This window comes from Malus sylvestris, chromosome 14 (genome assembly GCF_916048215.2).
Source record: "Malus sylvestris chromosome 14, drMalSylv7.2, whole genome shotgun sequence".
NCBI lineage: Eukaryota > Viridiplantae > Streptophyta > Magnoliopsida > Rosales > Rosaceae > Malus > Malus sylvestris.
In genome coordinates, this window is record NC_062273.1 from 1102658 (window position 1) to 1116248 (window position 13591).

Below are 13591 nucleotides of genomic sequence, written 5' to 3' on the forward strand. Positions count from 1 at the left end.
AAATACACGTAAGAAAAAAGAAGAAAGTTTTAACGAAACATTCATGATACTGTTCATTTTTAACGAAAAACACATTTTTACCTTTTCCTGATACTATTTACTACACCTTTATTTGTCATTTTCATTAAAACTAAAGTTTTTTTTTAGATTTTTCGTTAGTTTTTCTAAAAAAGAATAATTAAAAACTTCTCGTTTGAAAGTGCTTTTAAAATAGCTAAAAGCGAATTTGGTGAAAATATTTTTGAAACCAATCCTTAATCAAAATGCAAGTGAATCCTATAAAAGAACTTGAAGTGCTATCGAAACCCAAAAACAATTTTCTCTAAAAGCCCTTTCAATTATTTTAAAAACACTTTCAAACAAGCAATTATCTCTCTACTTATTATTTGAAGTATACGAGTAGTTAATTACCATGGAGCAATTACCTATAAACTTGAATAACAGTCAATGTACCTACCTACATTTCAATATATTTACTCAACATTAATTGCACATAAACTTTACTTGGGCCAATTAGCTCTTGCGTCCTGCTAGCATCAAGGGCCACCCAATAAATGAAATGTTTTAAGTCAATTTATTTTCCATTTTAAATGTAGGGTTTGGAACTCAATTTTGTTATTGTTAGACTGCATTCAACCAGGTCACTGGCAATCGAACCAACTCAGCATTAAGACCCTTGTCATTTGAACAATAAAACTTTCACACACCAAAGATAAATGATGATCAACTTTCTTGAAATATTTCATCCATTCACAAAGAAAAGAAATAAAAGTTACAATTAACAAATTAAGACCCTTCATTTGTTGTAGTTTTTTCCTACTAGGGTTATGTTTCAGCAGCTAGCTTAACCTCTTCAGGCATAGCTAGCTAGCTAATGAAACTCAAACCAAGGACATTGGAGACAATTCCATCATCTGATCATCTTCTACATGTCCAGCACTTTCGTCCAACAGCCACTTCTCAAGAAACGTCAATGGAGGATTGTTACAGTTAGTACTACTGCTTTCACATCGAAGAATTTGCTTACTCTTCTGATCCTCGTCGCGCAGAAGATGGCGATCATGAATGATTTCCCCATTGTTTGGAACTTTAATACTAAGTTGTGACACCTTGTTGTTAGAATAAGTAGATGAATCACAAGTAGACCTGTCCCACGAAGCAACATTGTTCAAGTTCTCATACGACAGAATCGATTCAAACTCCTCGTTAGATGCTAGATTTCCTGTGCTAATACCGCTAGGTTTTCCTTGATCATTGTCACATGCAGCATGGTGTTTGAGGCTGGAGGTCTTTGGAGTTGGGGAGGATCTCATCCAACCTTCTAGGAGCCGCGAAATGTTCTCGGTGCTTGAGGCGTATGTGGAGGAGGATTGGTTGTTCCTCAGAATAATTGAGGAGGCATGGCTTGGCATATTATCTAAGCTCCCTTCACTCAAACTCCTCCTTGATACATTTACGTTAAACAGATCATCTGACGTCGTGTGAGGATCAAGAGCTGATTGAAAGTTCTTCAGCTTCTTCTTCAAGTGAGTGTTCCAGTAGTTCTTTATGTCGTTATCGGTTCTCTGTGGCAGGTAGGAAGCTATTGCTGCCCATCTGCTCGATCAAACCAGTATTAATTATTCATATAATTAAACTCACCAATTAATACACACCTATAAGAATAAAAACACACACACATAACCTTTTTCGATAGCAGAATGCATTTTCCGACAACATTTGATTCTCGCTAATAACAATTAGTGTTGTATTGTTGACAATCGTCGATAGAAAAAAAAAAGTAATGAACAAAGAAGTTTGAAGATGAATTACTTGTTACCCAATAAAGCTTGCAAGTGAATGATCATCCCTTCTTCGTGAGGTGTGAAGTTACCGCGCTTGATTCCTGGTCTGAGGTAGTTAGTCCATCTGAGTCTGCAACTTTTGCTGCACCTCATCAACCCTTTTTGCACCCAAAAATTCAAGAAAAATTTGAATAAATGTACAAAACATCAATTCACAAAGAAATTAAATAAGATAAAATCATAACACATAATATAATAGTAACTAATTCGCATGGTAATAGCTTAAAACTTTTTTCTGACACAAGCTAAAATAGGGAAGAGAGAAATCGAACTCAAGACCTCGAGTGAAAAGACATGCTGAATTTTATGATAAAATTACCAGTGTTGGTGGGAACTGATCTCCAATTTCCAGGACCATGCTCTTGGATGTAAGAAACAAGGATGATGTCCTCCTCTGGAGTCCATGGACCCTTCTTGATTCCAACCTTCTCACAGCAAGGAGGCCTTACCATCTCTCTCTCTCTCTCTCTCTCTCTCTATATCTCTGCCCTCTCCCAAGGACCTAAAATACAAACCCAAACATTTCAAATAGTACTCTTATGTTATGAGCATATATATATATAATATATGTATATGTATGCATGCATGTATATATATTTATATGCATGAATGTATGCATGCATGCATGTATGTCTATATGTGTATGAATTGATCATCTACCGTGCTGAGTAATCTGCCCTTTGTTATTTAACAACTTTAATACAGCCTATCAGTAGGAACCAAAGTCAGAAGGGGAAGTCGATCAAGGATTCGGGTCCTCTCCGGATCCATCCAGTCACCCGATCTGGCCGTCCATAATAGATCGTGTGGCTAAAAATGAACTCTCTTCAACTGGTGGTGCGTTAGTTCAAAGGATTTATATATAGGAAAACTAATGAAAATGACTTGAAAACTTTGAGTTTTAATGATAAGAACAAAATAAAGGATAAAATGAATAGTACAAGAATTGACTTTTTAGTGTAAAAATATGATTTTTCGTTAAAGTAAACAGTACCGGGAGCTTTTCGTTAAAGTACCCTTTATATATACGTGCCGTGACAAATTTCAAGACAGTGATTACAGTTTTTCTTTTGTTCAAAGCTCGATCAAATTTGTTTTTAGCTAAAATTGAATCTGAGACTTGTTACTTATAAATGAATAAAAATTTCACTAAAATTAAATCTCAGACTTCTTACTTATAAATGAATAAAAATTTCACTAGACTATAATATTAAATAACTTATGGGTTTATGCTTTTCAATTTTATACTAAATGACGTGTGGGTTCATGCTTTTCAATTTTACGAATTTTTCCCAAAAAAAAGTAAAAAAAAGATGCTGCATTCCGTGTTGCCTTGGACTTGTCCTCCAGCCCTTTACTTTTGGTGATCAGAGAATAAATTAAACAAAAACAACGAACATAATTAAACGAAACATGTGAAGGAGAAAATGGGACCCTAATATTGGACTTGTGAAAGAAATAAACGCACACATGAACGTGTAGAAGAAATACAGAAAGAAAAATATATACAAATTGTACCCGTCAATACACACACAGTGGAATTTGAAGAAGCATATCAAACAGGCTGAAAAATATTCATGGCAAACGTTTATTTCCTCAAATAAATACCACGAGAACAATCTGTCCTATTGATTAAAACGACGGCGTACAAATTCAATATAGAAGTTACACTACCAACTGAATGATTCCACAGACTATTCTGGCCTCCCCGTATTCCTATGCAAAAGGATTTCCTCCGATGGACGCGACAGGTTCCTGTGTTGGGACATTCCTGCAAAAATAAGCAACTTCACATTAATCCATGACAGCAACAACGTCGAGCATCAATCTCTCTTCCAACGCCAGCCAAGTTGAGTTTCTAAACTCTATCAAGCATCGTCGTATTGTAGTTCTGGATATTCAACTTATCAGGTAAAGTGGAAAGGCAATCTCCAACTCTAAGCAGTGACTAGAGACAGAATATTGTGTCCATCATATACATCGTACACAATCTGACTCAATTACATCAGGTGGTGCTGTAAGTAAAACTTACCCTGTTCGAACATGTTCCTTAAGCTGTCAGAATTGGTCATATGTAAATTCATGAATCAGAAATGATTTTCGTTTGGGCATTCCTTCTCGACTCAATTAGATACCTCTGTAAGAGGGGAAAAACTTTGGTAGGGACACCCCAACGACGTCATCCATAGCCCATAAGGCACCCCTCACAAAAGCACGGGACCCCTTGTAGTTTGGTCCCACTCGACTCCACAATGACCCCACACTAAGTTTCTCTCATGTTAGAGGCCCACTTTCATCAACATCATCCATCCTTCCTCGCCTAGTTATTACCCATTTTCCTTTAAGATGTCAACCTGGTTATTATCCGGTTTTGGTGATGGATTGGTGATCCTCTACCATATGAAGTTGGTAACCACACAAATCTATGAGAAATATAATGGGTCTGCAATTTTAGACCTTTGTCTTAAAAGATAATGAAGAGGCTAAAAAATAAGAAGTAGAACATAAACTTACGGAATCTGAGAACTAAGTGCATGCCCTGGAATATATGTCAAACCACCTACATCAAATCAAAATCGAATTGAATGAAAAATATAAGATTGTTATGACCAAATAATTCAATGGTCCTGCAATTTTCTCTGGCAACCAATTGATGCGTCCAACAGCCATTGGATTAAAAAATATGCAACCCTGGTTGGCAATAGTTGCAGGAACAAAACAAAAAAAAGAAATGAATGTAGCATTTTGCTGGCACTGAAAAGCTTACCTTCTGCTGCAGCTGGAATATACGGCATCCCAGACACTGGATTTTGCGGAAACCATGACTGAGGTGCATCAAAGAAAGAGGATTGCAAATGAGCATTTGGGAGAGAGGCTTGTAAGGAGTTCATGTCCAAAAACTGAAAAACAACACAGACAAAATTAGAACCGAGAAATCTAAGAATTGTATACATATATGGTAGTTGCTGGAAAACGCCATTCCAAACCTTCTTTAATTTAATTGAAACATGATACAGTCTAAGAATGATATGGTAGACACTGATTAGTACCAACTCATTACAGTTTATCAATCACACCACTTCCATTGTCACTTTCCCATGAGATTTAAATTACATTACGGGGAGAATGAAAAATGCAACAAGTGTCTTATTCAGCTTAATTTTCAGCATGGATCTTAGAGGCATACGTAGATTGCAGCGTTTATTACACTAATAGAACTCATCTTTCACAGAAAGTACAGTTCTGATATCAACTATTTGACTTTAGTTATCAATTCACAACTTTTACAGGAAGTACAATTCATTTCCGCTATCAACCAAGCATCATGCTATGGTTATCCTTGACAGTTGACAGTCATGGTAAACAAATAATATCATAACTCCACCCATGCCCTTAATCAGCTTCCACATTCAAAATTCTCACGCAAACACACAAACACTCACATAAAGCTGATAGAAATAGTGAACAATGCACTATAATAGAAACACAATTTCACCAAAAGAACAAAGGAAAAAGAGGCAATCCCTGATACAACTAACAAAAACATACCATACTGTTCTGATCCAGATCTGTATCATAAGGAAGATCAAATGGGTTATTTGATTTCTGGTTGGTGGCATAGGACTTAATTTCTCCCTGTAATTTCGGGTGGAACATAAGAGATTAGTATACAACTAAGCACATTGAAAACCACAGGAAAGATGCTGAAGGAAATTGAAGAGTAAAAACCATTTGAGGAAGCACTTGTGGAGTATATGATTGCCCCATCACAGCATGTACGAGCAGACCAGGATCACGGGGTTCACATTGGGAAACAGCTCCCCGAATCCCATCTTTACCAGATCCCTGCAAGCAAATTCCATACAATCAGAGGAAGAAAATAAATAATTTGAGAGAAATACAAGGTTGATGCAGAAACCTCAGAAATTTTGAATCCAAAATCATGGTCACCAGCTGACGAAAGCTTGTCTGTTACTCCTGGTTCACTGCCCTTCTTAGTGACCTCCAATGGATGATGGCCAATAGAATCTTCGAAAGCATTCCATGACTACTCAAAAACAACATATTTCATATTAAGGCATGCCACTATCTTAAGTAAACTTTATATTCATTATAATAAAGAAATTAAAAATAAAAATAAAAAAACTCAAGGGGGTGCGAAGTACATAGAAAGCCATCATGATCTTTTAAAAACCATTATCCAGAAGATCCAAATAAGTAATTGGTGCAGGTGTAGTTTATCATAATGATGCTTACCTGAGTGCCTCTAGTATTGGGATCTGTGACATTGTGCAAACTATCGCTCCATGGACTAGAAACATCTGAAAAAGGTCCATGACTACTAGAGTACTGAAAGGATGGCCATTGCATGCCTGTGTTTGATGACGAGAATGCATCAAAATTTCCAACAGAACCTCCACCATTGGAAGCTACATTGGCAAGGGTAATATTTTTGGTGGATGGAATAGAAGCTGAGGGTTGAGGTGCATCAAATGTTGCCCATCCTTCACTTTTAGGGGCAGCCTCGGCTACTTGTTTATCCAAGGTTGGAGTTGACTGCTGCTGAGGAAAATCAGCAAATAACTCCAAGGAAGGTTGGAAAACTTGAGGCTGGTCTATATTTATACATGAATTGGAAGATGATATAGACGGTTGAAACAAATCTATGGATGGAGACAAAGAAGATGCTGCTGGTAACTGGAACAAATCAATGGAACTAGCTGCAGACGAGACTTCTGGTTTAACTGAGGCCTTGAAAAGGTCCAAATTGTCACTAGTTCCAAACTGAGATGATCCTGTAAAAGAAGTTGATTTATCCGGGAAGATTACAGTAGCTTGTTCAGGTTCAACAGCATTTGTCAAACCGCCTGAATTAAATGACTTGAGCGACATGGAATAGCTATCCAACGAGACAAAATTTCCTGAGGATGCAGTTCTCTGAACAAGCAACAAATGTCAGGTGATGGAAAAACTAAGGGCAGAATAATATGATTATCAAATAGAAATGATGCTAACCAGATAGGATAGTGCACATATATATACAGAGAAAAGCAGAGAATTAAGGTACACACACCAATTAACATAGCACTAATAAAATGAGGAAATAACTCCATTCAGTACAAGCTCAACTTACCAACACCAACACTTAACTAATTGAGCGATAAAAAAATGCCTATCTGAAGAAAACATGACCCAAATCATTGACTACATGTATCTGATCTTAAATTTTCCCCTTTAAGCCCCAAAGACAGTTAAATTTATTTTAGCTGGATATAGATCAATGCTACAGAAATATATATATATATCCGCCCTACAAGAATATTAAAAGGTACACAGCTGTAATTTTAAAAGGAACCTTGGATACAGCTAATCATTTTGAATGCTAAAAGCAAGTCTACAAGAAAAAGACCTGCGGACAGGATATCCCTGCTGCATCTCTCTTGACATTTGCCTCTGGAAATGTATCCTTTGATTGGTGTCTTACTTCATTTAGATTATCCCATGAAGGCACGAAAGTGGGGCTGCTGGATCCAGTGTCCTTCGGAAAATTAGGAGACTGTACTCCAGATCTAGACAAATCACCTCCACTTGACACAGAGAAATCTGAACCTCTTGAACGAGAGCCCTCATTCGCAAACCTGTCTTCGTACATTTGCTCACTTAAACGGCCAGCACTGTAGACAAAACTTGACATCTTTCCTTCATATCGACCTCGGTCAGAACCAGGCTTCCTAGTAAGTGCAGCAGCTTGTTTTCCATACCGTCGATCTTCATACTGATAGTCATAAGGTGGGCTTTGAGAATAGGAATGATAAGAACTAGCACGTCTTGTCTCATCTTCATGGATTCTATAGGTCTGCAAGGAATAGCACGGATTAGGCCCATAACCTTTGCAGAAAAAAATAAGTCATGGTGTAACATAAGGAGATTATTGGTGTATACAGTTACAGCCTATTCATTCCATTCTTTTGATGGTGTGCATGATGTCTCTGAATCTTAAAGAGAAAAACCAATTAGTTGTTTTGTAATTTCTTCAATAGAACCAAATACGAGCTGGAGCAAGTCGCTGTATATGCCCCACGAAACAAATGAACTGGACAGTTATGAAAACTCTTTTCAATTAGAGTCAATTTTACCGCATTATTACAAATAAATATTTCCTTAAGTGAAATCTTATCATAACAATATAATATATATCAATTGTGAGAGAACCCACATTAATAATGTAAAGCCTTGCATAGTAGTATATAGTAAATACTATCATTGGCACTCCTTTTGCCTTTTCACTCTCTCACTTATGTACCTCAATTTAGCACGGATACACAATTTTATGTTAACAAAAATCTATTACTTTTTTCAGAAATATCAATGTTACCACTGATATTTTTGCAAATCCAAACTACCAATATATCTGCCCATATCAATATTTTAATCCATACTATTACCTGCATATCTCTTGGAGGCTTTTCAGAGGTCCTTCCTCCAGCATATTTCTTATCTACATATACACTTCTTATGAACTCACGGATTTTATCAGCCTTACTGCAAGAAGAAAAACATGACATAAGTGTACACCCCAAAAATGTGCATGCTGAACATTGTAGCAATTCTATTACCTGCTATCTGGCAATCGTTGCCTTTGAAGGTCCCAATCCTTCAAATAAATTTCCCTTGCACGCTGGTAAGAGTGAACGACCCTTTAGAATAAAAACAAGCAAACATTTTCTTCCAAAGAAAATGAGAATTCAGCATGTACCTGGTTACCACCATTTTGAAGTGCTTCAACTTCTTGTGAAGTAAACTTGGACATGGATACTGACTTCACACGATGAGTAAATTCCCGACTATATCACAAAATAATATGTATAATTCTATTAGGGGAAAGAAAGGAAAGGTGGATAGAGCATATGTACAACATACCAAACAGGAAAAGACCGCACGTTAAAATATGTGAAGAGACACGGTGTTTACTTGAAGGAAACTACATTTATGTTGTGTTTGGATGATGAGCTTAGGCTACATAAATAAGAGATGTGCTACAAAACATATAGATGGATTTCAAATGACTAGATGCAATGCACTGAGAGGGATTTATAAATGACTACTTTGAAGGAGTAATTTGAAAATCCTTTGTTTAGTGGCTTTTTAATGCTCATGTATTGCATTTTCAATCCCTTTATCTAAATGCTTTGTAGTGTATTTCCAACTAATTTAGCCTAAATCCTGCATCCGAACAGAACGTTAGATGTTAATGTGCTCAACGTTTGGAGATTCATTTTACCATGAATGGTACTGAAAGTTGGAAGGTAAAGATAAGTGCCAAACTCCAAGAATTAATTATCCGAGCATACAGAAATATATTTCCATTTCAAAAGCTCGATCTAAAGTATTGATACATAAGAAAAGGAAAATTAACTAAGAGAACAAAAAGCATGTGCGATACCATCCTAATGTAAGAATCAACCCTCATCTACTGTCATCTTGTGCTTACCCCCTAATCATTTAAAAATAAAAGAGTACCACCTTAGGTAATTTATAGTTGATCTATCTTTCAAAGGACTTTCAATACATTCATCTTCAAAAGAAGCTTACAACCGAAAGAGTGAAATGAAGAGGAAATCTTCACTTCATCCAAAGCTGAAGCCTGAAATACACTGATAAATTGAAAAAGCCCTACTCAGTTATGATATCGGATGGTTTAGAACCTATAACACATTCTACACAACTAACCAAAAGAATTCAACCTAAGAAACCTAGTTTACTCTTAAATACTAAAAAGGCTATTTGAAGTTTGCGACGTTTTGGCTAGGTAAGAGCTTAAAAAAAAATTAACTAAATTTGATGTGGGTAGTGGTACGTTTCACACCAATCCATTCAAAGCCTGACTTGCACCTAAGTACAAAATCCTTGGCACTTGTTTAGTTGGTCCATCAACCTTATTAGAGAGCATTTAGACAGCACAACAGCACTTGGTGAATGGCCCAAGAGGGAACTCAACAATCCAGCACATTCCCAAGCCCAAAGTATTTATTATGGAGGCAGACGGACAGCTTCTGCACTTGCATGAGTATCATGCATCTCCTATAGTTAAGGTAACCCTAAAAAAAGAAATTGGCCCACTTCAGAAACAATCAATTGTATTTTTGTTGTGAGCATAAACCATCAGTCATTCTGTTAATTTCAATACATTCCTAAGAGAACAATCTCGTGTATGTTCAGCAATAAAAGAGGGGAGAGAGATAGTTGTTTAAATCACATCGATCGGGTTTATTTTGTGGACGTTATATAAGGAATGCAACTTGATGCCAAAAAGTTTCTAAAGTGATCTTGTTAATAACAGTATATATGGACAAGTATTAAGTTGGTATAAGGGATGTCTGTCTTATTTAACACTTTAAATCATGTCCCCACAGTTGAATTTTTTTATACTTGTAGAATAAGCTAAACTTCAAGAGGTCGCACTTGGTGCGATGGCAAGTGCCTTCGCCCATAAGCGGTAGGTCTTGGGTTCGAGACTTGGGAGCAGCCTCTCCATAAATGGGGGTAAGGCTAGCCGACATTCACCTCTCCCAGACCCTGCGTAAAGCGGGAGCCTTGTGCACTGGGTACGACCTTTTAGAATAAGCTAAACTTCCAAGAGTCATAGTTAAGTAGCCTAAAACTTTCTTGTTTTTTCCTCAAAACCTCTCCCATATGCAACATTGTGAAACTTGCTCTATAATTGCAGAGGCAGATAACAAAGTTTATAAATCAGCGTCAAACAACAAGCATGGTGGTAACCAAAACATGTTAAAAACATTGAACAGTTGACCAGATCATTCGTGATTTATAAAAATCGAAAATCCTATCTTGCAATAATTTCCCTTACAATATCAGTGTATGGGTCTAAAAATTGAAACTTTTGTAGTCAACTAAACTTGTACACATTTAGAATCATATAAACATTCCATATTTTACCTCAATCTTCGATATCCATTTTAGTGGCATTGTTGCACGATGGCAGCAAGCAGAGTTCTTCGACATCCTCAAATTTCTAACTAATAATTATAGCATAGTAAAGATGTTGCAAACTTTAGATACAATTGACCAAACAGAAAACCCTCAGTCAAAAATAGCAGATTAGGAAGGTTTTCGGTTTTCCATTTTTACAAAAAAAAAAAAAACTAACTCCGGCGTGCAATCTCAATACGCAAAATTAGCAGAACGAATACATTCAGTACGAGGCAAAGATTATGCCCTAAAAACAAGAAATTGGATCAAACGATTTTGAAAAAACTCACTGTATGCCACTGCAAGTCATGCAAACGAAAGTACAAAAATTTGTGCAGACGTATTGAGGACCCTGCATGTACAAACCAAAATACATTAAATAAAATCCTCCAGCTGCGAAAAACAAAATAACAACCCGAAAAATAAATCGAGAAAACTAGAGAGAGGGGAGGAGTACCACGCCATTACAGTTGATGCATCGCCGATTAGGAGGGAGCTTCATGAGTCCCCGAATGATCTTCTCGTTTCGCTCTTCCTCTTTTCTGCTTCCCATTTCTGAAACAAAATCAAACCCTAGAACCAGAAGAAGCAGAAGAAAACAAAGAACGGAATCGGAGGGTGGATTCGGAAATGCACTCCTCCCTCTTCTCTCTCTCCTCCCTCTCTCCTCCCTCTCTTTCTCTCTCTAGAAGGAACAAGGAAGGAAGGAAGGAAAAGGCTTTAGGGTTGGTTCGGTTGGGGTTTTTTGAATTTGGGAGAGAGGGGAACGGAACTCTGGAATCTGAATCCGCTCCTTTCGAGGACCGGACAGCAAGCGCTCGCCGCCTTTTCTTTATAAATTTTAATTTATTTTTATTTTTATTGGCATTTGTAAAAGATTAATAATTAATTAATTAATTAATATCTAAGTAAATAAACGATCAAGGTTCAAACAAAACGCACGCAGCTCATAAAGGTGTATTCAATTAAAAAAACTTCAAGCAATGTCGTTTTTATTTTCGCACACTTGTTTTCTCTTTCTACTCGTTGTATGCACATTAGTAATAATAATTTTAAGAAAAATAATTGATCCGCCTAGTAATAGTGAGAAGTTTTCCATCACGGTTGTATTTTCATATAGCAACACTAGAGTAGTTTTAGTAGCCAACCAAATATAAACATGTTGCATGTTAATACGATTTCATCATTGAAGATCGAATGGTGAATAAGATGATTTTTCAGGGACAGAGTTAAAAACTTTTTTTAATATGAACGGCCTTAATCTCCAGTTATACTTGAGAAATAAAACGCATCATAGTAAATATCTTCTACAACTTGCATTGCTTTTTTTTTTTTTTTTTTTGGTCACATGTGACCTATTTTGTTTCAAATTTGATGGTTGCCTAGCTAACTTTTGAAAAGTTACCCTAACGGTCGAATGTCAATTCATGATTTAATTTTACTTCTACCTTTTTTTTTTTGTTAGGCCAAATTCTTACTTTTGTTGTTCAATACATTTCTATATAAGTAAGTTATATAGCCAAATAAGTAAAAACATTTATCTCCGCATCCATGGTAAGTATTCACATCACCATTTGGTAAATACAAGAATATGCAACGTGTATTGTGCTTGAAAAATGCGTAGGTGTATTATTCAGCAACTTTATTAAAAAGATATTTTTTAAAACTCGGCCTTTTTTTTTTCTAATTATCAAAAAAATATTATATATGTGTATTGTGGCGACCTGTTTCGAATAAAAATATATTTTCTCCCCGAATGTATATAAAATGACGATTACGCCCTCGTTGGCTTAGTGACGTGGATGTACGTATATAGTTTAAATTATTTTTCCCGATGACATGATTAAATTGTACTGACGTCACGAGACCGTCGACTCAAGTTAAGATCGAATCAGGTTCGTAGTGGAAATGTTATGAAGGAATAAGGGAATTTGAGTTGGTTTTCTTAGTTGGACTCAATTGTTTGAGCCCTAAACAATGCAACCCAATTAGGGCTTGAGGCAATTTTAAATTGGCCAACCTGTGACCAATTACACACACATACACGTGTCAAACCTCTCTCACACTTTCCTTCTTTCTCGAACACTCTTTCCGTCTGTACAACCCGTAGCTCACCACACCCAACCACCCTCAAACTTCACAGATCGAACACGAACTTCACATCATCGTGTTCCTCGTGGTCTCACAATCCTAGTGATACCTTTGGAACGAAGAACAGTTCACGGGAACTCAAGAACTTAGGTTTTCTGGCGGGGTGCCCTGTTTCCCCAACGTGATCGTCAAAGTTTCACTTGGTTTTGAGACTTAAAAAGGTATTCACGTGACTCCCCTAGTGGTTAAGACTAGTTTTGGTTAAGGTTGGACGTCAGAATAAGCTCGACTGTGGGTTTCCAAGTTTAGTTGGTTTTTCCAAGGATTTTTCCGGCTAGTTTCTATTAGATTTTGGACTTCAAATAGGTAAGCTTGTGTTCTACTCTCTGAGACCTTCAAATCCATATAGAATTCGTGACTTTTGGTTGAAAAATGAGTGAGATACTGAAGTTTGAAGTTTTTCTAGAAATCGGCGATATAGACGGCGGGCGGCGACGAATATCCGCGAAGCACCGGAGAAGAAATGAGCATATTTCATCAACTTTGATGGAATATACTGACGGCGTCAAGTAAAGTTAACGGTATATGCTACTATTTAATAGAATATTCCCTAACGCTGTTAGGGATTCCGTTAGTGTATCAGGCACGTGCCTACATGTGGCCGG

At 36.7% G+C, this 13591-nt stretch overlaps 2 protein-coding genes across 4 annotated transcripts; both read right to left on the reverse strand.

Moving 5' to 3' along the window:
• Positions 1 to 713: 713 nt before the first annotated feature.
• On the reverse strand, positions 714 to 2384 carry LOC126600126 (transcription factor MYB60-like). Its single transcript, XM_050266667.1, has 3 exons — positions 2164 to 2384; positions 1813 to 1942; positions 714 to 1596 (listed from the first exon to the last, which is right to left on the reverse strand). Exons 1-3 carry the CDS (start codon positions 2294 to 2296, stop codon positions 882 to 884), a joined length of 978 nt encoding a protein of 325 aa, XP_050122624.1. The 5' UTR covers positions 2297 to 2384; the 3' UTR covers positions 714 to 881.
• Positions 2385 to 3332: 948 nt separating this feature from the next.
• On the reverse strand, positions 3333 to 11653 carry LOC126600125 (probable ADP-ribosylation factor GTPase-activating protein AGD14). 3 transcript variants are annotated; one of them, XM_050266664.1, is made up of 13 exons: positions 11293 to 11653; positions 11126 to 11187; positions 8602 to 8689; positions 8462 to 8523; positions 8291 to 8387; positions 7255 to 7701; positions 6102 to 6782; positions 5764 to 5892; positions 5574 to 5690; positions 5394 to 5480; positions 4612 to 4744; positions 4359 to 4404; positions 3333 to 3615 (listed from the first exon to the last, which is right to left on the reverse strand). In XM_050266664.1, the coding sequence occupies exons 1-13, from the start codon at positions 11386 to 11388 to the stop codon at positions 3561 to 3563; spliced, it is 2100 nt and encodes a 699-aa protein (XP_050122621.1). In that variant the 5' UTR covers positions 11389 to 11653; the 3' UTR covers positions 3333 to 3560. The 3 variants fall into 3 exon arrangements, with proteins under 3 accessions (XP_050122621.1, XP_050122623.1, XP_050122622.1); XM_050266666.1 differs by lacking the exon at positions 11293 to 11653 and adding an exon at positions 9781 to 9943; XM_050266665.1 differs by lacking the exon at positions 4359 to 4404.
• Between the last annotated feature and the right edge of the window lie 1938 nt (positions 11654 to 13591).

Excerpts from the sequence above, each read along its gene's own strand:
- LOC126600126 (XM_050266667.1), bottom strand. The coding sequence starts at position 2,296 with ATGGTAAGGCCTCCTTGCTGTGAGAAGGTTGGAATCAAGAAGGGTCCA. Across the intron at positions 1,943-2,163 it reads ATCAGTTCCCACCAACACTG|GGTTGATGAGGTGCAGCAAA; the intron begins GTAATTTTATCA and ends GGGTGCAAAAAG. Across the intron at positions 1,597-1,812 it reads CAAGCTTTATTGGGTAACAA|ATGGGCAGCAATAGCTTCCT; the intron begins GTAATTCATCTT and ends TTGATCGAGCAG.
- LOC126600125 (XM_050266664.1), bottom strand. The coding sequence starts at position 11,388 with ATGGGAAGCAGAAAAGAGGAAGAGCGAAACGAGAAGATCATTCGGGGA. Across the intron at positions 5,691-5,763 it reads TTGGATTCAAAATTTCTGAG|GGATCTGGTAAAGATGGGAT; the intron begins GTTTCTGCATCA and ends ATTTGCTTGCAG. Across the intron at positions 4,405-4,611 it reads TATTCCAGCTGCAGCAGAAG|GTGGTTTGACATATATTCCA; the intron begins GTAAGCTTTTCA and ends GATTTGATGTAG.